This window comes from Herpailurus yagouaroundi, unplaced genomic scaffold (genome assembly GCF_014898765.1).
Source record: "Herpailurus yagouaroundi ecotype Mexico unplaced genomic scaffold, PumYag 195, whole genome shotgun sequence".
Taxonomy (NCBI): domain Eukaryota; kingdom Metazoa; phylum Chordata; class Mammalia; order Carnivora; family Felidae; genus Herpailurus; species Herpailurus yagouaroundi.
Genome location: NW_024412426.1, coordinates 4238236 through 4265626, shown reverse-complemented (window position 1 = coordinate 4265626; position 27391 = coordinate 4238236). Strand labels below are relative to the sequence as shown.

At 48.0% G+C, this 27391-nt stretch overlaps 1 protein-coding gene across 3 annotated transcripts in view; it reads right to left on the bottom strand.

Annotated features, from left to right (window-relative positions):
• Positions 1–27391, bottom strand: part of ATF3 (activating transcription factor 3) — a 59712-nt gene that overhangs the window by 12427 nt on the left and 19894 nt on the right. The window contains exon 1 of one of the 3 annotated variants that reach the window (XM_040446407.1): positions 1152–1437. The exons of 1 other annotated variant lie outside the window; for it this stretch is intronic. In XM_040446407.1, the coding sequence (XP_040302341.1) occupies positions 1152–1381 (230 nt within the window). In that variant the 5' untranslated portion in view covers positions 1382–1437. Of the gene's footprint in view, positions 1–1151; positions 1438–27391 lie in introns of those variants that run through there. One more of the 3 variants, XM_040446408.1, reaches the window with a different exon arrangement.

Here is a 27391-nt window from a genome sequence, read left to right as displayed (position 1 = left end):
TTTGCCTTCTTGGTTTCTTTGAAATTTTTACGGGTGGCGCCCCGGGTTGTTGATACGCCGATCCCCCTGCCGCCCCGCGCCCGCAAATCATCCAGGTCTCCTCACCGGCCCCCTTTCTCTCAGTTATACCACTGGAATCTGAAGAAGTTCTGCCAGAGGGAACAGAACCTCAGTGGTTATCTGGTCAACCACCACTTGGTGCTTGCAAACAAGAGGGAGGGGCCCACTTCTCCCAGCTGGGGATACTGAGGCTCAAAGACACGAGGCGCAGTGTAAGCGCTCAGAGTCCTGACCACCAGGCTACAAAGGCGTGCTCTCAATTATCTGACGGGGCTCCGCACCCTCGCTTCCTCCGAGGTGGGTCTCCACGGGCGAAAAGCAGAGAAATCCGCGGGCCCGCCGGAGGAAGAGTCACGGATAGGGAAAGCGTGTGAGAGAGCTTTGGGACAGGAAGTCTCAGGCCCAGGGGCTGGACGCTCGCTTGTGCCTGGAGCCCTCTCCGCCTTCCGCCCCGGGACAGCAACCCGAGCGCTCGCCACCTCTAAACTTGTCGCAGCTAACTTTCGCTCCCGGCTCCGGCGCGGTCCCGCGGCCCGGCGCTCCAGGGAGCGCAGGGCGACCCCCAGCGGCCGCGCCCGGCACCCAGGCTCGCCGGTCCCTTTCCCATTCATTCGCTCCGGCCCCTGGGGCAGCCCTTCCGCCGGCACCCGGCCTCGGTGCCTCTCGGCGGGCCCCGGGAAGGCTGCACTCGGGAGCGGCGGTGCCCGGCTCGGAGCTTAGGATGAGCGGGGGCCAGCGAGGCGGAGAGCCTTGGCCACCCCCCGCGCACCCACCTCCCCACGCCCGCTCCGGGAGAGGTAAGCAAGCGCCGAGGGCCAAGAGGAGCAGTGCCCCGGAGCCGGTGGAGGCACCGGAGCCCGACGTCTCCGTCGCCGGGAACCTTTCGCGCCCCAAGTCAAAAGAGAAAGTTCTTCGCGAGAAACTTTCCGAAGCGCTGTGGAGCAGCCTCGGCTGGCAGAAGTTCGGCCAGAGTTCCTTCGCAGCCGGAGGCTGGGAGCGCGGGTCGGGGGGCGGGCGCAGGGGTCGCGGATCTGGTCACTAGAGGGGCGCCGAGGGAATGAAAGCAAGCCACCCTCGCCGCGCTCACTCACTCGGCTCCAGCGCTCACCTCCGGTCTCCACTCGGGGCGGCCAGGGTCCAGAGGGCGGGCAGGGTCGGGGCGGGGTCGGGCTGTCTGTCTGCGGGGCGGGCGGGCGAACCCCGAGGACTCACGGCCGGCGCGCGGGCTGGCGGGTCGGCTCGGGTTCGGGCGGCGGCGCCGGGAGAGCGCTGTGCACTGCGCGCCTCGCTGCGTGCGACTGTGTCTCGGAGAGCGTTGCATCACCCCTTTTATAGCCCTCCAGCTGGCGGTGTGCCCGTTTACTCCGGGTTACCAGTCCCAGGCTGACGTAATGCTATTAATAGCTTCCCCCGAGAACCAGCCGAACTAGGCTGGGCAGGGAGAGGGATGGAGGAGGGGCCAAAGCGGGGAGGGAAGGGGGGCACTGGTGATGCAAGCTCGGGGAGGAGCCCGCAGGGCCGCGCTCTCCCGGCCTCGCGCGCTCGGACACACACCCGCCCGCCCTCTCTCTCCATATCAGGACCGGAGCCGTCCGGGCTGGCCGCCAGATGTGCGTACTCGCCGCTGCGTGTTCCAGGCATGAGCCAATGGTGCCCAAGCCAGCGGCATGACTCCACTGCGCTGGCATCTCTCCCTCCGCTAAGTTGGGGGATGGGGGGAGATGGAGGGGCGGGGCCTGGCCGCAGCCCAGACTAGGTGAGGCTGGGAAGCGGGCACGACCTTTCTCTAAAATGCGTGGTCATTTTCTGGAGGCTCTGGAAAATACCCCTTCCCCCGCCAAAAGATCCTTCTCAAATGGAGGGCAGGGTAGGGTCAGAAGTGGTAGTCGCCGCTGTGGGAGAGGTGCCCAAGGGACTCCTACCGTGAGCCCCCACCGTTACTCGCCGGGGGTGACCGCCACGGCAGGGCCCGCGAGAAGTCCGTCCGTTAATCCAGTCGCGGAGGGCAGCGCTCAGCGGGCACTGTGCGCCCGCAGCCCCGGCGCACCCCGCACGAGCGCACATGTGGAACCGCCTCCCGGCGGGTGGAGAACCCGTCTCCCGGGCCAGGGCCAGGACGGAGCGGAGTGGGTTTTTGTGTTTTTTTTTTTTTTTTTTAAACAACCACAAAGAGTTTGAAATTGACAGTTTCTCAGCGAAACGAACACAGCATGGAAAGATAAGAGAGCTGTAAAATCAGAGGCAACAGGCGCTAAGAGTGGGGCTGAAACCGCGCGGCCAGGGCTAGGAGGAAAGAGAAGGTGCTTTGATCTACGCGAGCCGGGGCGGGGGGGTGGGGGTCGCCTCCCTCTTAGGCTACATTTAGGGAAAACCCATCTTCGTCTTTCACGTGTTTTTCTGCGCCGAGAGCGGAATTGGCTGGGACAGGACCGCCGGGACTGGGGACGCACTGACCGTGGCTGAAACGAGGTCTCGTAAAAGAAATCCCTTCTACCCTCAAGCCCAGTTGTCGGGAAAGGGTGGGTCCTATGGCCTCAGACTAGAGCTGGGGCTTCCGCAGAACTGGACGTGAACCTTAAAAACAATTTCTGCCTTCCGATTCCCCGACCCCAACTGTCTCGGCTTCGAGAGTGACAGAACCAGAGACCTTCTCAACTGCCCAAGGACGAATATATGTGGACGCGCATGTGGCCGGCGAAGTTTCGAACTTGCCTGGCAGGGGGGACCCGCGTACGCGCGTGGCGGGGTGGGGGCACGGTCAGGGGCAGAAGCCTCTGCTTCCACCTGCCTCTTGGGAGAGAGGTGATCAAAGATCATGCTTTCGTAACTTGAGGTAAGAATTTGAAGGGTCTTGGAACCTGGGCCTCGCCGTCAGCCCCACCCCCGCACCTGGTCCCCTAAAGCCGTTACAGTTGGCAGTGATGGAGGGGTCTCCCCCACCTCCCCCACTCCCCCACTCCCGCTTACACACACACAGTCCTGCACCCCCGGAGAATATCTGTCCGTCTCCGCAGACCCTCTGATTGCCCAGCCGCCTGAGGCAGAGACCCTCAGAGCTGCAGGTGAAACTGCAGGTCCCCCCACACCCGGGTTCCTCTCCCTTCAAGCCCAAACCTCAGCCAACACACCCTCGCCAAAATTCCGGGAGCCAAGACAACGCCCGAGGCCAGCCTCGGAAGTTCCCCCCGCCCCCAGCCGGTCTGAGAGCCCAGGGGTTCCACGCAGGATCCTGGAGGATGTAGCCCTGTACCTGACCGGGTTTCCAGCTACGTCGCGCGGGAAGCACGGGGCGGTTGTTTTTGCTTTACTTTTCGCCCAGGTAACGGCTCTCCCGGCCCCACCCTCCACCCCCACGCCCACACTCCCTCACCGCCAGCCCCACACCCCCACACTCCACCCTCCTGCAGGTAAACCCCGGGCGTGTCGGCACAACCCCTAGAACGCTGCAAGACCAGAAGGAAGAACGCTTGTAAATTTAAATGAAAATTATTTGGGATTTTCTACGTATCTATATACTACTTACCTATTGCCCTGGAATAAATTGCACCATTATAAAGTGAAACAGGAAAATGGAGGGTGTCAGGTGAAACTCCCCCCCCCCTTTTTTTTTCTCTTCGTGAGATGCCTACACAAATCTTTAACCAGTTTGCATTTTAATGCACCCCAGCCAGATTTGTGTTTTAATCCTGTCCTTGCGGGGAAATTCAATTTAGGGCGTAGGGTAAACACAGCCAGCCCAGCTTCTTGGTCCTTGGGAGAGAAGGGTAATTATGACTGAGAAGTCCACAGCTCCTCGTCATTTATTTTTATTTTTATTATCATCGTGCCTTCCGTTCCTTTTATTGGTCTTGTTTCATTCAAATAATTCTTGGTTTTGAATCTCCAAGTCACCCTGGATAGAAAATGCTGTCAGCTGGTCACCGGAGCGTGAGCCTAGCGTTCTCTGCCTCGCTCTCCCACTGGAACTCTAAAAGTGATAAGAATCTTGATAGAGGAGTAAATCCACCCCGTGAATGAAACGCTTATCCAAGGAAAACAAAAACTACTTCTGCCTGGCTCCCAGCCCCCAGGAGAACTGTGAAATGCCTGCCGTTGGAGGGGGGGGACTGGGAAAGAGCCGGGCAAGGGAAGAGCCCCAAGGTGTGTGCCCCTGGAGGAGTGATCAATATCTCAGTCCTGTGTGTCCTCACCATACCCTGACTTCAGTTAACTCCACCGATTTCTAGCGTGTACAGCCTGTACCATCCAGAAGAGGAACAAGAAAAGCTCCCCGGACCAAAACGCTTCTCTACACAAAGGCAAAGAATGCCTCTCCCCCTGAGAAGGAAGCCCCCCCTGGGGTTATCTGGTGGGGGGAGGGTGTTACTTCTCCATGGAAGGGGGTTAAGCAGAGACTTGACTGTTGCTGAACTTCCCCCCTGGAGAACAGTGGAGGGAATCCACATTCAGACCAGCTTTAGTATGTTTTGCTGAGTGAGATAAGAATTGGAAACTTCATGCTGGGGCATGTGCAAAAGGAAGGGGAAAAAGTTAAAACGGGAGGGGACGGAACTAGGCAGCTAAAAACAGCCCACACGTGGCAACAGAATCTAAACACCCAAACATCGCAGGGAGCCAAAAGAAAAAAAAAGAAAAGTTCAAGGGATATTTAAAGGTTTTAGCGGTTTCTTAATCCAGGGAACAGTCCCTTCCCACTCCCCTCCCCACATTATTCTTTTTCAACCCCCAAGATTGTATCTGCTTACAGAGCTCTGGGTTAGGTTAAGCACAAAATCGGCCAAGCAGCAAGGCACGGGCGCTTCTTTGCCACAGAAAGGGAGTGGAATGGATTTTCTTCTTCTCTACTCTGCTTTCCAAAGTCCACACTTCCTATAAAGTCCGTTAGAATGTGGGGGTTACTATTTAAGGTTCTCCGAAATGGGCCTCCTCAGGAAAGACGGGGAAACACCGCATCGTGGGCTCTGAAGCGTGGAAGGTGAGACTTGGATGCTGTAGTCGGCACTCAGCAACTGCGTTACCTTGGAGGAGTCCTTTCCCTCTCTGGGCTGAGCTGGAAAATGGCAGCAGTGACAGCAGCTAACACATAAACTTGGGAGGCTTCACTGAGGAGGGGGCACACAGCCAGTCCTCAGTAGTGGTCTCATTGCTTATGAATCAAGAAGGGCTTTCTGGGGGAAACCCCTGAATCTCTGCCAGAGCCCATCTGTCCCTTTAGTTGGTAGCAACAGTGGTGGACAAAGTGGAGCTATATCCAGAAATGATCATCTTCAAGGGAGCAGGGATAAGACTCCATACAGAAAACGAGAGGGGATCCCCGTTCCCCACACACCCAACTCTGGTACATACCTCCACTTGCCTCAGCACCGTGTGGACCAGTGCTTTAAGCTCCCAGTGAGTGGTCCAGTGCTAAGTGCCCCAGGCTGGGAGTTGGGAGGTTTGGGTTTTGGTCTCTTTCTGCCTTTGGTCTTCTTTAAAAAATTTTTTAAAACGTATATTCATTTTTGTGAGACAGAGACAGAGCGCGAATGGGGGAGGAGCAGAGAGAGCGGGAGGCACAGAATCCGAAGCAGGCTCCAAGTTCTGAGCTGTCAGCACAGAGCCCGACGCGGGGTGGAACCCACGAACTGTGAGATCATGACCTGAGCCGAAGGCGGACGCTTAACCGACTGAACCACCCAGGCGCCCCTGCCTTTGGTATTCTTGACCAAGGTACTCCCTCTCTCTAAGGCCCCATCTTCTCTGAAGTGAAGGGCCCCGGGCTGAGCTCTGAGGGTCTTGAATGGACACCTGCAAAGCCACCCTGCAAGCCCTGACAACCCACCCTAAGAGCTGGAGGGAGAGAAGCAAGAAGAAGGCATTGAGTAGCACAAGGACAGATGCATTTCACTAATCACGGTTCCCTCTAAAAACTAGAGTTGAGAAATGTTGCCCAACTTGATTCTCAAACACAGCCTGTGGTCCTGACAACTGATCTTTCTCTTTCTCAACATTTCCAAGGAGTTTTACTGATGGACTTCGTGCCTTGCTAGAAAGGAGGGAGTATGAGGGCACCCTAGGTGGGGATTGTATCTTTGGGGACCTTCTTGTAAGTAGTCTGTCTTCTACTGCCATAGACACCCGCCTTGGACCTTGTGACCAAAGCCCAGGTAGCAACTATTCCCATTCAGGAATGGGGACCCTAGAGCTCTGGGTGTCCAAAATGAAGTCCCAGCTTCTAGGTGCTAGCAGGACTCAGGAGACCTGGGACCCACTCAGAAGTTTCCTTCCAGCCAACTGAGTGACTCAGTGCAGGTCCTGAACACTTCACCTGTGTTGCAGTCTATAAAACAGGACTGTTTACCATGGAGTCCCCCAAAGGTTTGCTGTAAGAATCAATGAGGTCACAGATGTGAGAGTGACTTGAAAATGATGAAAAGATTCATACTTTTAAAGACTCCTTGGGGGAGCTCTTATACATTATATATGCACATACATACATATGTATGTATATACATAGATATATACATATATACATATACATATAGATACATATACATATAGAGAGAGAGACGTATATAGACATATGGGAAATGGGCAAGAGAAAAAAAGCACCCAGAGTCTCAAACACTATTTTGACGTTTCCCTCTAGTTTTTCCTCACACATGATTTTTAAGAGCATGGTTGTGACTGAGATTGCATGCAACTTTGAAATTTGTTCTTTTACTTATTACTGTGAATTGTATGTGGCATTTATTACAATAATTTTTTCTTCGCAAAAATAAGATGTTCATTCTATTGTGAAACGTAGCATACATACAGGCGATTATATAGAACGTGTATGCCCATTTTAATAAAACAAACATCAAGAACCTACCACATAAGAGGCACTTGGCTGGGTGAGTCGGTAGAGCGTGCAACTCTTGATCTCAGGGGTGTAAGTTCGAGCCCCATGTTGGGTGTAGACATTACTTAAAAATAAAATCTTAAAAAACCACACAAGTCAGGAAGTAGACCACCACCTCAGGTACTGAGAAGCCCCCATGTGACCACTCCAGATCACATCTGCCTCTCTCTACTGCCCAGAGGGAAGGACTCTCCTGACTTTTATTACCATGATTTTCCATGGCCATGGACGTAGAATGTTTTACTTCGTCATTTTCCTACTTTTAGCCTCTAGGGTGTTGCCAATAGTTTTGCTAGAGTGCTATTCCAGATTTAAATCTTTATTATGGGGAAGGGGGCATCAAATTCCATCACTGCCCCTGTTTCTTAAATGGAGTTCAGGAAGGGGTCTTGATTTCTACCCTCAGGGGCTACACAGGGCATGGTGCAAGCTGGAAGGACCCCCGGTGATTATGACTACCTGCGCAGTTTCCTTGCTGCTGAACATCCAAACAAACAAATCCTGCAGGTACTTTCTCCCATGGAAGCATCTGCTTTAATCCTCCTGATCTTTACCTACCCACCCCCCTTTATTTTCTGTTTGTCTCTCTTAGAACAGAAAAGCCAGTCTGCAGCACGGGTGGGTGGTATAGAGGCAGACCAGCAGGAACCATGCTTCTGCCTGTGCCTTCTGGGAGAGATCTTGCTGGAGTGTCTGTCTTAATAAGTGCTTTATTATTTTATATTAAACAAATATGGATATGTTGAATTTAAATAGAAGTCACACAAGAATTTTTAAGGAAGGGAGAAGATATCAAATACATTTGGGGCTTGGGATGGACCATGGAAAGTTATATTCCATAAGACTGGGGGTGGGGGGAGAGGTTAGTACCCTCTAATCAGCCTTTTTAAAGAGAGAGAGTGTGAGTAAGTGAGGGGCAGAGAGAGAGACGGAGAGAGAGAATCCCAAGACGGGCAAGAGAGAGAGGGAGAGAGAGTGCAGAGCCTGGTGAGGGGCTTCAGCTTGCCCGATGTGGGGCTCGAAGTCACGAACCATGAGATCATGACCTGAGCTGAAGTCAGATGCTTAACCAACTGAGCCACCCACAGCCACCCACTTGACTTAAAAAAAAAAAAAAAAGTTTAGAGAGAGAGCGAGAGAGAGAGAGCACAAGCGGGGCAGGGGCAGAAGGAGAGAGAGAATCCCAAGCAGGCTCCACACTGTCCGTGCAGAGCCCGATGTGGGCTCAAACTCACCAACTATGACATTATGCCCTGAACTGAAATCAAGAGTCAGATGCTTAATCAATGGAGCCACCCAGGCACCCCTCTCTTCTGCCTTGAAGTATAAAATAATATCAGCAAATGCTGTTATGTAGCACTCAATGTGTTCCAGACCGCAGGCTCAGCCCTTTACATATACTTACTGCTTTTAATCCTCGTAGCAGCCCTATAATGTAAGTACTGTGAACCGCTCCATATTATAGATGAGGAAACTGAGGCACAGAGAGGATAAATAATTGCTCAAGTCTGGTTGCTTACCCTCAACACCTACTGCCTCTCAACAAGTGTTCATGGGAAATCTTGGGAAACTCTGATGTGCCTGAGTGTCCTCATTTAATGGTGGGGAAATGGAGCTAAAAGAGGAAAAGTGGCCCTACGTGGTCTCAGGATCATAAATTCTTACACTGCAGGGCTCCTGGGTGGCTCAGTCAGTTAAGCGTCTGACTTCAGCTCAGGTCATGATCTCACGGTCCGTTCGAGCCCGGCGTCAGGCTCTGTGCTGACAGCTCAGAGCCTGGAGCCTGCTTTGGATTCTGGGTCTCCCTCTCTCTCTGCCCCTCCCCTGCTCACATGCTCGCTCTCTCTCTCTCTGTCTCTCAAAAATAAAAACATCTAAAAATTTTTTAATAAAATAAATTCTTACACTGAAAGGAACCTTAGCAGACAGACTTCTGAGCTCCGTTCATGCCCTATTTGCCAAGATTGGGGCCAAGATGAAAAGTGCGGATTTTAGAGCAGTAGACAGCATTTCAGGGGCATCCCGTGCTAGTGGGGGTCATGCATAGCATTCCTGAAGCTGAAGAGGTGAGCAACAGAGAGGCAGGAACCACAGATGGCAGAGAAGAACCATGGACAGGCACTCAGAACTGGGTTCAAATCTCTATACTCTGCCATCTCCTATTTGGCTTTGGGCGACCCTGAAACCTCAGTTTCTCCTGTGAAATGAGGATAATATCAACTTTACAAAGTGATACTGAGGATTAAAGAACAATGCACCGTCCAGGCTTCCATGGAGTGGGTATCCAATAAATGTTACTTTTTTTCCTTTCTCTTGCCTTACCCCTGAAACTAACAAGTCACAAAGAACTCTGATGCATAGGAAATGTCTAGACTCCAAAGGAAATTTCTATCTCTCAGGTGACTCTACTGACTGATTTTAAAACAGATTTTTAAAAAAATCAGTTTGGGGCACCTACGTGGCTCAGTCGGTTATACATCTGACTTTGACAGGTCATGATCTCGTGGCTCATGGGTTCAAGACCCACGTCGGGCTCTGTGCTGACAGCTCAGAGCCTGGAGCCTGCTTCAGATTCTGTCTCCCTCTCTCTCTGCCCCTTCCCCACGCTCTCTCTCTCTCCAAAATAAATAAACATTAAAACAATTTTTTTAAATCAATCTGAGTCCAGGTCATATTTAGTAATTACTATTTACTGAGCACATACTACATGCCAGACACAATGGTAAGCACTTTTAAAAATACCTAGTATCTTATTTCACCCTTATAATAAATAACCCCATGAGGTAGGTGTTATTATTTCAGTTTTACAGATGAGGAAACCAAAGCTCAGAAATGTTAAGAAAGTTGCTCATAAGCACTTGATTCAAACACTAACTTATTTGAAAACTTCTATTAAGCTGTACTGTACCGTCCTCCAAATCTTTTTTTAAATTGTTTTAAATGTTTATTTTTCAGAGAGAGAGAGAGAGAGAGAGAGAGAGAGAGAGCGCATGAGCAGGGGAGGGGCAGAGAGAGAGGGAGACACAGAATGAGAAGCAGGCTCCAGGCTCTGAGCTGTCAGCACAGAACCTGACACGGGGCTCGAACTCACAAACTGTGAGATCATGATCTGAGCTGAAGTCGGTTGCTCAACCGACTGAGCCACCCAAGTGCCCCTGGTCCTCCAAATCTTGAGAGCTTTACACATGTGCTTATTTTTTTTATTTTTTATTTTTATTTTTAACTTTGCCTCCCTTGTTGAAAATGGGCAAATTCCTTTATCAAAGTCTTGGTGGATTCATGGAACCTTCTAGAGTTGACCTTACCCAAAGTCCCAGAAGATCTCACTTGACAAATTCCACATCCCCGTGCCCTCTGTGATACTATCCCGTCTGCCAAATTTGCAATTATTCCATAATTTGCTTTAACCACAAACATAAGCCCTGCTATTGACTGAGTAAACTGAGTAGGGCTTTTTGGACTTTTATTCTGTTTCCCAAAATATGATGAACTGAAATCATCTGATGATGAACTTGTACTTGAAACTGGAGTGGCTGAGGGCAGAGTGAGTCACTCTGGTGAGTTTATACCTATCAGTCGGTTCTTCAAACGTGTCCTATTGCCAGATCCTGCTCTCAGCAGTATGCGTAGACAGGTCAGGGCTACAAGGGCAATGTAAGAGCATTCCTTGCCCTTGAGGAGTTTTAAATCTTGTTTAGGTGGCAAATGACCGTGCATGAAACCGTAGCCAGCAATAGCAGGTGCCATATATATGTTACTGTATATACATTAGTCCACAAACATTTAATGTGCATCTAGTATGTGCTAGGTCGGGAGCTACAGATAGATACACAGTGGCGCTTCCCTGCCCTGCAAGTGCTCACAGCGCGTGGGGAGACAGACTTTGGCAACAGGTGGTTACAGGCTCATAGAATAAGGGCTAAAGTGGGGCAGGATGTCTCTGCTCAGGAGAGCTGGCGAAGGCTGATGGATGAAGTGACGTTCGAGCTGGATGTTGAAGGCTGAGCATTTTCTGGGCAGAAGAGGAGGAAGGCATTCCAGGCACAAAGAGAAGCAAATGCAGAGGCTCTGGGTGCCAGGAAGATGGGGGCTGTGCCCGGCTCATCGTTATGCTCGTTCCCGGCTCCTTGCACTGGTCCAGGCACATCCTGGCCCCACCATAAGTGTGCACGCAGTGAATGAAAATATAGAATTGTGAAAACCTGTAGTGTATCTGGAGAATGGTGAGGTAGCTGCCGTGCAGGAGTGTGTGGGAGGAGAGGGGGAGTTGGGGAGGAGGCAGGGAGAACAATTGTAATAGGTCTCGGAGGTTGTGATAATCAGTTTGGATTGTGTCCCAAGGACCAAGGGGAGGGGTGGGTAACAGGGTATTTCGGCCGCCGATGGACACGAGCACATGTTGTTGAGGAAGACCGCTGGTGCGGGGCGGAGGGCAGACTGGATGAAAGAGGAGGATGCTGGTGGAGGTGTCAGGAAGCGGCCACACTGGTCACGTGACACCCTCGAAGGCCACATGAGCTGGGAAGGTGGTGGTGTCCTCACCCTCATGTGTTGTGTGTTCAAAATAAAAGCGATGTGGGGCGCCTGGGTGGCTCAGTCGGTTAACCGTCCACCTTCGGCTCCGGTCACGATCTCACAGCTTATGAGTTCGAGCCCCGCGTGGGGCTCTGCACTGGCCGCTCAGAGTCTGGAGCCTGCTTGGGACTCTGGGCCTCCCTCTCTCTCTGCCCCTCCCCCGCTCACACTCTGTCTCTGTCTCTCAAAAATAAATAAACGTTAAAAATTTTTTTTTCAAAATACAACTGGTTCACAAAACATAATGTTGTAAGTAAAATAGATCTTTTCATTGCGAAACACAAGATGCTTTCATTAAAGCTCAGCTTCTCACATTTTGGGGGCTACGTGGAGCAGTGGTGCCTGAGATGAGGTGGAGTCAGTGAGGTGAACAGGAGAGGATGATCTGAAGAAACTTCCAGGCAGCCGCCTTCGGATTGGGCACCAGCTTGGTGTCAGGACAGAGAGGGGAGGAGTCCCGTGTCTCAGCTGTTATAGAGTGGAGAGTTGGGAAGGGCTGGGGAGGGAACTGATTGGTATTGTAGGGACTAGGGGCGGGGAAGAGGCTAGTGGGTTCACTGGGGACAGTTTTTAGCAGTAGGATGTCTAAGAAGGGAGGACCCCGGCACCAGCATGTTGGGGACATTAAAGTGACAGAAAGACTGGGTGGGGGTGGGGGAGAGAAGGAGGAAGGGTAGCCAGGCTGGGCCCTAGGGCTCAATGTAGGGGTTCACGTAGCCTATTCTGGGTTATTGGCAGCTTACTGTTCATTTCCCAGTACCCAGCAAATCTGCCCCCACTGCATCCACAGCTTCCATCTGTGTTTCCCCCCAGACTTTTGCCAGTGATATTGACACTAACTCAACAATAAGAAAATAAACAACCCAATTTAAAAAAATGGGAGAAAGACTCTAGCAGACACCTCACCAAAGAAGCTATACAGATAGCAAATAAGTATATGGAAAGATGTTCCATATCCTATGTCATCAGAGAGATGCAAATTAAAACAACAAGAAGGTACAACTACACAGCTATTAGAATGGCTCAAACCCAGAACACTGACAACACCAAATGCTTGTGAAGATGTGGGTCAACAGCAACCCTCGTTCATTCCTGGTGGAAATACAAAATGGCACAGCCACTTTGGAAGATAGCTTGGTGGTTTCTAATAAAACTAAACATACTCTTACCGTATAATCTGGCAATCACACTCCTTGGTATTTATCCTTGTAAATTGAAAACGTGCCCACATAAAAACCTGCCCATGGATGTTTATAGCATATTCACAGCTGCCAAAACTTGGAAGTGACCAAGATGTCCTTCAGTGGGCGAATGGAGAAGTCCACGGTGATACACCCAGACAACAGACAATTATTCAGCAGTAAAAAGAAGTGAGCTATCAAATCCTGAAAAGACATGAAGGCCCTTACATACATATTACTAAGAGAAAGAAGCCAACCTGAAATGAATACACATTGTATGATTCTACCTATATGACATTCCAGGAATGGCAAAACTATGGAGACAGTATAAAGATCAGTAGTGGGTAGGGGTTGGGTGTGTGTGTGTGTGTGTGTGTGTAGGAAGTGGGGAGAATGGATAGACAGAGGATTTTCAGGGCAGTGAAAATACTGTACACAATACTATAATGAAGGATACATGTTACTATACATTTGTCCAAATCCAAAGAAATGTATGACACCAAGAGTGAACCCTAATGTAAACCATGGACCTTGGGTGATTATGATGTGTCAGTGTGAATGCCTCAATTACAACCAATGTACCACTCTGATGGGGAATGCAGATTATGGGCGAGGCTGTGCATATGTGGGGCTGAGGGGAGTATGGGAAATTTGTGTACCTTCCTCTCCACTTTCTTGTGAACCTAAAATTGCTAAAATTAAGTCTAGGTTTCTGATGAAGTGGTTAATTAGCAGTGGAGTGGCCACCAAGGAACCAGAAGTTGGTGATCCTCAGCCAGGCATAATTGATAATTGACAAAATAGGTGCTCATTTAAGTAAGAGTCTATTTTTTTCTATTCTATGCCCCTATTTACAAAGAGCTTATAACTTAAAGAATGCTATGAGAATGTAAATTTTAAAAAGCAAGATACATCCATTGTAAATACAGAACAATCACAACTCAATAAAAACTATAAATAAATAATAAAATACATGAATAGAGAAAAAAAGAATAAATTGCCATAAAATATTGAAAGTGCTTTATCTGGGTTGGTGGGTGCTTTTTTTCCCCCTTCTTCTTCATATATACCTGAATTTTTAAGCTTTCCTTTAATGGAGTTAAATTCATTCTTAAAAGATGAACGCATAAATTTTATATTATAATGAAGGTAAAAGTTGGTATCGTACTGTGCCTTTCAAAGGGTATAGTTTCCTGCTTTTTTCCAGTCCTGCTGCTGAAGGATATTAAGGACTGAGATTCCATCCAAATCAAATCCTGGCTTAATTAAGTGTATCAAGCACTTATGAATCTCTACCATGTGCCAGGCACGGAGATGGGATACAGGAAAAAATCCAATAGTTCTAAGGTGGGAAATGGAATGACTAATCAACTCTAATAAACTCAAATCGTTTTTGCCCTGCTAACCCTAGCATTGACTGACACCAACAAAACAGAAAGAAATCCAAAGGGTACTCGTCTCAAATTGAGAACATTGGGTAAGTGGAAATGACATCGATGTGGGGCTCAGGTCCTGGTTCTGTGCTAACAGAATAGCCTTGGGTCCTCTTTTGAGGGTCAGATTCCTTCTGTATGGATCAGGGAATCTGTGCTGGGCGCCCAGGTGGCTCAGTCGGTTAAGCGTCTGACTCTTGATTTCGGCTCAGGTCATGATCTCAGGGTTTGTGGGATTGAGCCCTGTGGCAGGCTCCGTGCTGACAGCATGGAGTCTGCTTGGGCTTCTCTCTCCCTCTCTCTCTGCCCCTCCCCAGTGCTCTTGCTCTCTCTCTTAAAATAGAAAAATAAACATTAAAAAAAATTTTAAATTACATAAATGGGAGCTTCTAGTATTATAAATAAATTCTGAACTTCCTTACAGTTCTTCAATCCTATAATTTTAGGCTCTGTGTCTACAGTCAATAATGACGGTGAAGATGATCGTGAAGGGGGAGTTACACTTTAAGAGCCCCTTTTCTCCTGCTATCATTCTCCATTGACCACAGATTCTATAGAAGAGACACACACTTGGTCACAAAGAAGTGAGTCACCAAGGAAGCCTCATGTTGTCTCCGTCTGCCTTGTACACACCTGCCTGGACATATCATCTCCTTCCCTCAATTGCTAGCACATAGTCTCTGCGTTCCTTTTTTTTTTTTTTTTTTAAAGGCACATTCTATTTATTTTTGTATTTTTTAAATGTTTATTTATTTTTGAGAGAGAGAGAGTGAGAGAGAGTGAGCGGGGGAGGGGCACAGAGAGGGAGACACAGAATCCAAAGCAGGTTCCAGACTCTGTGCTGTCGGCACAGAGCCCGACGCAAGGCTCCAACCGTGAGCCGGGAGATCATGACCCGAGCCAAAGTCTTAACCGACTTAACCGACTGAGTCACCCAGGTGCCCCAGTCTCTGTGTTCTGATCTGAAAAGTGTACACAGCCACAGGATTACTGTGAGGAATAAATTTATTCACTGATTCATTAACTGTTTATTGAGTGCCTGCTACAAGTCAGGTGTTGTTCAAGTGCTAGGAAGACAAGAAGGAACAAGGCAGACAAAGGCTCTATACTCAGCACTTAGCAAACACCTGAACATCACTTTCTCCTCTTATGTTTCATTTAACTTGAAATAAGCCTGCGGCAGAAACTCAAAAAATATTCTCAATTCAGAGGACCAGTGTTGTCTCTGTAGCATTTTTTTTTTAAAAAGCTTATTTATTTATTTTGAGAGAGAGAGAGCACAAGCATGAGTGGGGGGAGGGCAGACAGAGGGAGAGACAAAGGCTCAAGCAGGTTCTGAGTTGTTAGCACAGAGCCCGACGTGGGACTCGACCTCGAAAACCATGAGATCATGACCTGAGCCAAAATCAAGAACCGGACTCTTAACTGACTGAGCCACCCAGGTAGCTCTTCAGCATTTTTAAAAAATAATTTGGGAGCAAAATATTGGCCATTACCAGCTCATCAGCCCCGTGTGGAGGGAAGCTGTCATCTCCCTTTCATGTTAGCCTTGAGAAGGGAACACTGTACTTTCCTTGTCACACATAAAGCCTTCGTTTTAACTTTCAGGTTCCCCACAGCACACTTCTCCATGGGTTTTCTAACACGCCCTGACATGTAGCACCAAAGGAAACACAAAATGAAAATGAAACAATGTTCCACCTGAGTCACCGTCTGTGTTTCTTCTTTATCACCAAAGCAATGAACTCCCACACAATTGAGGCTTGTTCTATTTAGGTTTTAGAACGTCATCTTTGTAATTAAAGCACACTATTATTGTTATAAACAGTCGGAAAACACGTTCTTAGAAACATCTCCCTGATTCATAAATATTTGGATGGTGAAGTCACAGAGGTGGAATGCAAACCTTGTTAACACGCTGAGGATAAAGATCAGTAGACGCTAATACTACTTGCCGAAGAGTTAGCCTTAGTCTGCGGTAGACAAGCCAAGGAGGGACACGGGGCTGTGTTAGTTTATAAGGGTCATTTGGAAAATACAGGTTTACAAAAGAAATACTTTTTCTAGTGTAATTTACTTGACTTGTCTTTGCTAATGCATTCAAGAAATATTCTTTGAGCTCCAGCCTCCTGGCTTGACACACCAGGTCCCTCCCTGCCCCTGTCTCTCGGGCTCAGCTGGGGCCACCCCTGCCCTTCCAGCCCCAGCCACTTGAGACGCTAATGGTTTCGGTTTCTCCTTGAACCTCTGGCGTTGCTACCTTGTTGCCCGCGCTAATCCCTCTGCCTGGAATTTCCTCCTGCTCCTTTCTACCTCTTAGCCCTCCCCACTTGGGAAATGGCTGTTTTATCTTTGAAAATTCAATTCCAAAGCCACCTCTTTGTGTATGCAATGTAATGGTAGTCACATCCAGGATAAGTATGTGATTTGTAATTTAAGTGAAAATGGAGATCCCCTTGTTCTCAAATTAGGAAGAATTTCAAGCCGGTGACAGCGGAGCATTCACCAAGTTGGGGACCTTTTAAGAGTGGGACCGTACAGGCCAAAAGCTCATGAGCCAGCCCTGGTCACACCTTTTCTCCGTTCTCATAAATTTTAGTCAATATTGTTGTTTCTTGACCGTTCAGTATCCATCCACCCCAATTCAAGTAACGGTCTACCAGTTTTCCTTTGGGAAAGCCGTTCATTCCCCTCACATTCCTGGTCCACGTGCATCTGGGTGACCAGGCAGAGCAAACTGTGCCAGGGGCCGCAGCGACCGGTTCAAGAACGGGTCAATCAGAGCCCACACGCTGCTGGGAGCTCTTGGTTGGGGCTCACTGATTTTCCGGCTGGAACGTGGGGACTCGCGCGCCAGGGGCTGCTGAGGTGGTCACCTGGAGCCAGAGATGAGGGGCGGAGCCAAGAAGGGGGCGGTATCAAGGTTGGCCTACAGCCACATTTACCACAGCGTCTCCAGTCAGGTGCGCCAGTATATTCCCCTTTTTTGTTTATGCCCTTTGAACTGGGTATTTTGACACTTGCAAACAAGAGTCTTAGGGCACACGTATCTATTTGCTTCTTATACATACATTTTTGCATATGTGTTCCTCCCCCCAACTCGCCCCCACCCCGCCCCCCCCCCCCCCCCCCCCCGCCCCCCCCCCCCATGACCTCATCAGGAGCAAGCAGCTTATTTTTCTCATCTTACATCCCTGGTGCTTGGGAGAGTATTAAAATATGCTTTCATTTTTAAATTGTTTTTTAAAATTTTTTTCAACATTTTATTTATTTTTGAGAGACAGAGACAGAGCACAAACGGGGGTGGGGCAGAGAGAGGGAGACACAGAATCTGAAGCAGGTTCCAGGCTCTGAGCTGTCAGCCCAGAGCCCCATGCGGGGGCTCGCCAGGCTCCAACCCCGCTAACCGTGAGATCATGACCCGAGCTGATGTCAGACACTTAACCAACTGAGCCACCCAGGCGCCCCAATATCCTCTCATTTTTTAAATAAACACAATGATTGTGATAGTAGATGTTCTGTAGAACAACAGTTGACAACCTGATTTTTGTTGTGAAATTGAACTGTCCTGTGAAATGGAGGTGTCAGTGAGCCCCTGCCATGCTTCTTTTTGGTTCAATACATGCTAAGGCCAGGTGACCAGGCAATACATAGATTGATAGGTTGATATTGGCAATACTTGCTTCTTTCTCCTGAGGTAGGGGCCTGTGAAGGGCCCAATAGCTTTAGCCCAAAGCACATTCACGCCTATTGGCTGCATGCATCTCACACAACCCTTGAAGGGGATCGGGCAGGGAGAGTTATCCCTGTTTTACAGACTGGAAGTTGAGAGAAGAGTCTGAACAGTTTGGTCAAGAACCAGGGCCATGCTGTCCAATACGATAGCTACCCACCAACGTGGCCATTGAACGCTTGAGTGTGGCTAGTCCGAGTTAAGACGTGTTGTAAGTGTAACCTCCCCACGGGATTTCAGAGACTTAATACACAAAAAAGACTGTGAAATAGCACATTCATAATTTTTCCATCCGTTGCATGTTAAAACGATATTTTGAGTACTTTGGATTAAATAAAATATATTATTAACATGTATGTCACTTGCTTACTTTTACTTTTATTAATATGGTTACTAGAAAATTGAAAATTGTATGTGCAGCTCGCATTTGTGCCTCGTATTTTATTTCTATTGGATAGCTGATCTAGCGTCCAGCATCCTGGCGTGAGCTCTGTTTCTATCTATAGACTCGAGCCCTCCTCTTCCCCGCTGCCCCCCTCTCCTCAGGTCCTTCTGCCCCACTGTCTCTGCTCTGTCCTCTCCCTCCTTCTTGCTCCCTCCTCCCTAATAAGGCAGAGAGTGTGAGAGGTAGACTGACTTTTTAGGTCTGGCACCTGTTGGCCTCTGCGAATTTATAAGGGCACGAAATAGGTATGTCAACTCTGAACTCTGGAAAATTGTCAGGGCCTGTTTGGTTCAGACTCTCTGAATATTTACTTTTTAAAAAACACCCCATCTGTATCTAACTGCAAGAGAAAAATAACAAATCCAAGCTGGGAAGTTTCAATAAAACATATTCCAGTCCTTGCCAATCTTCTGTTAAATTCACGAAGCATGGAGGCTACCTGGGATGTGTCTTAGCCTCATGCATCATGTCCCCAGACCCCGTCTGCAAGGTCTGCTGGCCAGCTGTCCTTCAGCCTCCCCAAGCCCCAAACTTAGAGGAAACAGAATTCAGTTCCTAAACCGGACAGAAGGCAGACTTACTCTCTATGAAACGTTTAGCCTTTAGAACAAGCATTCAAGTGTGGCTCTGAGTGCGTTCCCATTTGCAGGGAACTCAAGGACTAACTGGAAATAGAGAGCTGTCTTGGATGAAACCTGAGAGCTCAGGAATTCTAGGAGATCAGCATCAGAGATTGACTAGGGGCAGTGGGGAGTTTTGAGGGTCTGTGGAACGATAGAAGACAGTTGTGGGGCTGAGCATGGTGACTGATACAAATATACACAGAGAGAGATACAGACATAAACGTACGCTTAAGATTACTTGCAAAGACTTAGGAACACTTAAAATGCCATGTTATCGATGCACGGATCAGGCTGGCAGCGCTTAAACCCACTGATCTGTCTTGATATCCCTAGAAGGGAGACCCCCAGACACCAGGGACTTCCCTTGCTGTGATGTAATAGGATTATTGCTGTGATTATGACTTACACAGTGCTTATCAGTATTAAAGAAGGAATGGCACTCTAATACATGTTACAGCACAGGATGAACCTTGAAGACGTTATGCTAAGCGAAATAAGCCAGACACAAAAGGACAAGTGTTAGACAATTCCGCTTATCTGAGGTATCTGGTATGGGTACATTCACAGGGGCAAACGGTACAATTGAAGTTACCAGGGGCTATGGTAAAGGGAGAATGGAGATCTAGTGTTTAATGGGTACAGAGTTTCAGTTCAGGATGATGATAATGTTCTGGACATGGACGGTGGTGATGGTTGCGTAACAGCGTGAATGTACTGAATCCCACTGAATTACACTCTTAAAATGGAAAAATGGTAAGTTTTTTGTTAGGTATACTTTACCGCAAGTTTTTAAAAGTAGGTATCTGTTAGAGATCTATCCCGAGACGGGTGCTTTCCTTTAAAATACTCCTGCCTTCCTCTCCAATAAAAAGAGGTGTGGAAGGGTAGAGAAAATAAGATTGGCAAAATATCCACCATTGTTAACACTGGGGTATGGGTATCTGAGGGTTTGTATGTGCATGTTTAAAGATTCCTATAATTAAAAAAGTTTTAACATTAAAGTTTAATGTTTGAGTCTCAGGGGTAAATGAATTCCGGGGAGACCTGTTGGCAAACGTAACTGAGCCCAGCCAGTTGGAAGGGCACGCGCGATGGACCGGGGACAGGGTGATGAAGAGCCTCTTTTACTGCATTCCCCGTGACTAATCCCAACACCACCCGAGTGTAAAGAGTGCTTGCTTTTTCAAAACGACATCCCTCCGTTACAACATTTTCCTGACCTCTGCCCTTGCTGCAACACCTAATGTCGTTCTCAACCAGTTCGATGAGCTTCTGGATTATATTTTCCCTGCAGGTATAAGCCAAGATACAGATTTTTCTCACAATAGGGTCCTGGGGACAATCATTGAGTAGAGTGAAGGAACATCTGTTAAGAAACAGGATTGAGCTCTATTGAGTTCCAGGCTGCTGGAAGCCTCGGGAGAGGTCCTGTCTGCTAAGGGGCTTGAGGAGGCTGCCATGGGGGAGCTCCTTTAAAGAAGGTGGATCTTGAAGTCATTGCCTTGAGACAGGAGAAAAAAGCATTCCAGGCAGAGGAATCAGGATATGCAAAGTCATGAGAGTACAAAGGAGTGTCTCCTGGTATAGGGACATGGAATGGAAGAAGAGGCTGGAAAAGCTAGCTGGGGTCAAATTGTGGATGCTTTTATATGTCTCACAATGAATTTCGTTCTTTCAACAAATTGAGAGCCTACTAAGGGGCACGTTCTTTGCAAAGATGGATGCTGCCCCTTCCTCCGCTGACTACAAAGTTTGACCAAGAGGAGAGATGATGAAGGGAAATGCACAATCTAGGACACCTCGCTATGGAGCCAGAAGGTATTTGAATCTAATCCTCCTTTAAACCCAGCTTTGCAGAAATGGGTGAGACCAGGGCAAGGAAGAGAGACCTGCTTAGGTAATACGAGAAGATTCCAGATGATCAATTGGGCTTGGTACAAGGAACCAGGTGCATCATAAAGAAATATTTTCCACTTCTGTGCAGTCTCTCCTCATTATCTAAGTGGTGGGCTCATTTACCTTGTAGCCAACATTAAGAGCAATGAAAATACATTATCTCCTCCCCTAATGTTGCCCGTATCCAATGCTAACTTTGTAAGTCTCTCAATAAGAGACCCATTAAGTTTATGTTACCATTTAAAAAAGTGCCTGGAAACTGTGCAATTTTTGAAGGAATAATAATACAGATTGCCATTGCAAATTGGACACCTGTACCATGGTTTATGTGTTCACACTGAATTCAACTTTTTTTTTTAAGTAGACTTTATACCCAGCACAAGGTCTAAGGCAGTGCTTGAACTCATGACCCTGAGATCAAGACCTGAGCTGAAATCAAGAGTCAGACACTCAATGGAGCCACCCAGGCGCCCCTGAATTCAACTTTTAAAAATGTGTGAATTTCCCTCTTTTACATTTGAAAAATTGAAGTAATATATACACAGAATTTTTAAAACTCCAATCATTCGAGAGAAAACCAACACTGCTCACCCCATACTCATATCACTTTCCAGAGACCCCTGCTTTCGTCTGCCTCCTTAAAAAAAATTTTTTTTTTAAATATTTCAGATTGGTTTTGGGGCACCTGGGTGGCTCCGTTGATTAAACACCTGAGTTTTGATTTCAGCTCTGGTCATGATCTCATGGTTTGTGGGATCAAGCCCCATATCTGGCTCTGTGCTGACAGTGAGAAGCCTGCTTGGGGTTCTCTCTCTCCCTCTCTCTGCCGCACCCCTACTCTGTCTGTCAATCTCTCTCTCTCTCTCTCTCTCTCTCTCTCTCTCTCTCTCTCAAAATAAATAAACAAACTTAAAAAAATACTCAGATTGTTTTTAAAAGCAATTTCTTGGTCAGTTTAAGACAGGGTCTCTTGACTCACCTCCGTTAAATATGAGGATTTAGCTTCCTACCTCCTTGCCCCCAGCTCTCTGATTTATAATTTAGCTTTTCTATTGGTTCCCTCTGTACATGTATATGACATACTTAGCCCTGCTTTTCTTCTCCTATCTATGCAGCCCGTGTTGACTCCCCGCTATGTTAGCTGAGGATATTAACGCAGTTCCCTTCTGTCTGCCTCTCCCCTCTACTTCCCATTATCTGCTATTTGTACCCTTACTTTTACATCAAGAATGAAACATCTACAATCAGCTTTGTCACCTTAGTTAAGTCTTCCTTGCTTTGTGGGAGGTTTGATTTCTAGAGTAGAAAGCAAACAGACAGGGTCTGCATTATTAAGACCATGTCAATTTGGATTACTGTGATGCTAGGACTACTTTTCCTTCTCTGCCGGGTCAAGGTCACTGCCTCTTTGCCACTTAAAGGAGAACACGCCTAGTGGATTCTCTCTTATGCTCACAGTGATGCTCTGTTTCAGTTGGCTTCCAACTAGGACAATCATTTGCTTTTCAAAATAAAACCATGCCTACATAGTCACAGGAAAAAAAAAATCATGTACCTGTATTGCCTATATTTTTGAAAGGAAAATTATTGACCAAATATGAAGACAACTAAACTGTGGCATTATTTTGAGCATTTGATGGGGGGATTATGAGGATGGGGGAGGAAGAGAGCTAAATCCAAAATGTCCAAAGTAAAAAGTCAATAGACAATGTCCAAAATGGAAAACTCAGGAAATCAGCAAATATAGCACATTATTTATAAATATGGAGGAAAAAAACAGCTAAAAGAATGGTTAACAATTGCCTCTGGGAAGTGGAAATCAAGGCTGGGGTCGCCTGGGCTGGGAGACGGTTGTAGTTTTCATCATAGAGCCTTGGAGAGTAGTTGGACTTTCTAACTTTATACACGTATTGCTCTGATACAAATTAAAATTAAATTTAAAAAGAGTAACTGTCCCTCTCATCCCACTCCCAAGATGATCTCTGCCCATCCAATCTAATAGCTGAAAGTGAGACATTAAAAAGAGAGAGGATTGGGGCTTTTTGTGCGGGGTGAGACTTGTGCCTCCCGGTGATTGCCCACAGGGCACGAGATGTGGTTCTTCACTGGAGGTCCTTGATGGTAGCAAGCCTAAGTCCCTTCTCTGACTTCCCTCTGGTTGAGTTGGGGGCGGGGGTTGCTGGCTGTAACATGCCTGGTTGGGGCTGTCCGTGACCAGGGTGGGAAGTGTGCTGAGCACCCCGAAATCCAGAATGTGCAGCCTCACTGAATCCCCTTGTTAACGTCCAAGTCCACACCCTGCCTGCAGGCTTCGTGTCCTGAGCCTCTCCAGTTTTCATTTCCCCTTAGAAGGAGTTTCTCAATGTGGGAGGAGAAGTCACCTGGCCGGTGGGGGGGTGGGGGGGAAGGGGAGGAGGGAGGGCAGCTACTTAGGGTCCCCCTCTTGATCTAGATTTATAAATCTCCCTCATTTCAGCCTCAGCCTTCACCCTGACCTCCTGCAGTTACTGCTGCCCCCAATGCTAAGCCTCGCAGGCACCTGTAAAGAGACCCCCCCCCCCCGCCAGCCCGTCTGGCAGGCACCTCACTTGGACTCTTCTGTTTTCCTACTTAATTGCACATGCCCCATCCCACCCATACTTTCATCTCTGCAATTCTGTTGACATCTCCTGTCTGCTGTTATCTATCCCCTTGTCCCTTCTCTCTTTATAAGTTAATATATTTTTTTATCCCTTTGCTCTTACTTCCAAGAGGCTTATGGGGAGAGAGAATGGAAATATACACGTGCTTTTGAATGAGTGAATGAATGAATGAATAATTGAATAGTTAATGCTTCATTTTGACTGAAGTTGCAACTGACTTTAAAACAGAAAGGCTGGGGGGCACCTGGGTGGCTCACTCGGTTGAGCGTCCGACTCTTGGTTTTGGCTCAGGTCATGATCTCATGGTTCCTGAGTTCCAGCCCTGCATCGGGCTCTGTGCTGGCAGTGCAGAGCCTGCTTGGGATTCTCTCTCTCCCCCCTCTCTGCCCCTCCCTTGCTTGCGCTCTCTCTCTCAAAATAAATAAACTTTAAAAAAACACGCACGGAAGGGCTGGATTTTATTTACCATTTCCTGCTCTCTGTCGTGAGTTCGTATTTTGAGGTATTTCCTTTTTGGCGTGACTTTGTCCCTTTGGCCAATGACTGCTTCCCTGAGCCCAGCCTATGGGCTTCTAAATGTGTGGGCTGGTCACAAGAGGCCCGGGCCAGCGACTGTGGTATGTGTCATGGAACCCACCCCAGGGCAGCAACCCCAGCTTCTGCAAAAGTTCCATTGCAAGTCAGTTGTTTGGAATGCAGAACATATTTTCCTATGGAAACAATATAATAAGGGAAAATGTCCGTTCCTAGGCCAACTTTCAAGAGTCTGTTTAAAGCTCATAGATGTGAATATTCTTTATTAACATACTCATCCTTCAAATTTATTGAATACCAATTATGTGTAATTTAAGCATTGTACTATTATTACAGGATTCCATCAAACACAATTTTTTTAAATACATCACTTTGCTTAATTTTTAGCTTCTATTGTTTTTAACTTACAAATGGTCATCTCTTTTCCAAACATAACCCCTTCTTCTATCCTTCCCCTAACTCACCTGCCCACCTTAGAAAACTTATGTGAGAGTCAGTGAAAAAGTTCATTTGTCAGAGACAGAAAGTTCCTGATGATGTCTGAAGGGAGAAGCACCCAGAGGGCTCCTCTGTCCAGTGAGGGGCCATCCTAGGAAGTCACTGACCATGTTCTCCAGCACACCGCCGTGACTTGGGTCAAATTGGGAATTAGCTCTTTTTTTCTTTTAATTTTTTTTACACTTATTTATTTATTTTTGAGAGACAGAGAGAGACAGCACAAGCGGGGGATGGACAGAAGAGAAGGAGACACAGAATCCAAAGCAGGCTCCAGGCTCCGAGCTGTCAGCACAGAGCGGGACGTGGGGCTTGAACTCACAAACAGCAAGATCCTGAACCGAGCAGAAGTCAGACGCTCAACCGACTGAGCCACCCAGGCACCCCCCCCCCCTTTTTTTTTAAATATTCATTTTTGAGACAGAGAGAGGCAGAGCATGAGCAGGGGAGGGGCAGAGAGAGAGAGGGAGACGCAGAATCTGAAGCAGATTCAAGGCTGTCAGCTGTCAGCGTGGAGCCTGACACGGGGCTCGAGCCCTTGAACCGCGAGATCATGACCTGAGCCGAAGTGGGATGCTTAACCGACTGAGCCACCCAGGCACCCCAGGACATTAGCTCTTTATCAATATCTTTGGGATTGCTAAGGCTGCAGCACTGACACAACCCAAAATCCACTTTTTAAGCCTGGACCCCCGTAAATATTGGCTGTTTTCTGCCTTCCCAGCGCAGGCCTTCATGTGCTTATTTTCTTGCACGCTGAGTTGCTTTGGGCTTGCCGAGAGCAATGCTCTCACTCACGAGGAGAGGGCACAACTACCTTGCAGTGGACATTTGAAACGCTTACCAAATTAAGTTCTTTGGCACTTTCTCCCAAGGTTATTCTGGGCAAGAGTATCATCCAAGATGGCAAACACATACTCATACAGCCGTTGGTTCGTTCATTAAACCGTAGTGAAGGCTCACTATGTGCCCGACACCATGCTGAGGGCTGAGGGTGCCTTCCTGGAGCTACCTCCACCCCATCCATGTGGCACTCTGAACAGCAGAGAGGAAGAAAGTACCACAGCCCGAGAGGAGTGTTCCCTCTCACTGACCTTCCCCTTTCCCCAAATAGAGTTCTACCAGCTTGGAAGAGGAGGGAGAAGCAGGAGAGGGAGAGATAGGGGAGCTAGCTGTATGGGTCTCCTTTTATTGACCGTCGAGCTCTGGGGTCAGAAGGTAAAAGAACCCCCATGGAAAATTGCAGAAGCTCAGAGCAGAGGAGACTTGTACCTCGCTTCCTGTAGGTCACTTCCCAGAGAAGCCTGTGTGTGTGAGAGTAGAAGAGGTGTGGGTGAGGGAGGCGTCCAGGGTCCTGGGCTGGGGCAAGCCTCACAGTGTGGTGCGGAAAGAGTGGCCACCACCTCCCCTTCCCACAGACAGGACCCAGAATTGGTGAGAGAGGCCAGAGGCCCCAACACATTTGGGAAAAGGAGGAGGCAGAGGGCTTTGGAGGCCACAGCAGGACCTGGGGCATTCAGGAACAAGCCAGGTAGGTGAGTATCAATGGCCAAAGGCTAAGAGGACTTGAGAAAGAGACGAAGGACAGAATGCTGAATCTGACTAAGCTGATAAACCTGAAGTGACTCCATGCTCATTAATGTGGCTGAGTTGATCTGAAAAGGATGAAATTATATCTCCTGTGACAAAGAAATGAAAAATTACAAAATATAATTTATTACATTTGACATGTATGTGACTTATAAAATTTGTTCCCGCTTCACAAATACATTTGAAAATTATACATCTTCATATGTTCTTTAGGGGAACATACAGGTGATGAAATAGAGGCTGAGAGGGAGGACTTATGTTGGATGGGGCTTGAGGGGGGCCCTTTAAACAGGTCTCTCTTTAAGCTGAAGCCTGAAGGGTGAGAAGGAGCCAGCCACCCCAAGAGTTTTAAGAGTGCTCTAGGCAGAGGGAATAGCATGAGCCAAGGTCCTGAGGCAGGAGAGGGCTGGGCTCTCAGAGGAACTGCAGGAAGTTCAGTATGACTGAGCGTAGTGAGCAAGGGAGGGAGCCCAGGTGAGCTCGGAGAGCTTGGAGATAGACAAGCAGATCGAGCAGGGCTTTGGGGTCCTTCAGTAATTAGCAACCCCTAAGCTGCCACATGAAGAAGTCCTTCTTCCACCCCTAACCCCCTGCCTTCATTAATAAACCCTCTTCTCTTCACACTGTGGTTTGCAGCTCTGTCTCACTACCAAGGCCCATTTCCCTTACACCTTTGGCGTCCTCAGCACCCCTCAGTGCAGACCTTCCCTTGTAGGGTTTCTCTTCACCTCCTCCTCTTGGTATCTGGTGGGCTGGAAGGATGCATAGTAGATGAGTAAGGGCTAACAAATGAGTAGATTTTTAGGCCTCCCTCCCCAGCACTGTCATGCAGTAGGCCTGGGTGGGGCCTGCACTCTGCATGGTTACCAAGCTCCCACAGGAATGCGATGCCACCTGCATCCAGGTGAGAAGCTCCAGGTGAAAGAGGCAGGTCATATTTAGGCAGGAGGGAGGAAGAGTGGGAAAACTCAATTAAGAATTTTGACTCCAGGGTAGTGTGACAGTGAATTTTATCTCTCAGGTTAACTGGGGTCATGGGGTAACCAGACATTTGGTCAAACATTATTCTGGGCGTTTGTAGACGAGTTTAGCTTTTAAATCAGTAGACTGAGTAAAGCAGATTGCCCTCCCTAACATGGGCCTTATCTAATCAGTTGAAGGCTTAAATAGAACAAAACAGAACAAAAGAGCTGACCTTGTTGACCCTTAAGAGAGAACTCCTCCTGCCTGACTGTTTTTGAGTTGGGACATCATTTTCTTTCTTTCTTTCTTTCTTTCTTTCTTTCTTTCTTTCTTTCTTT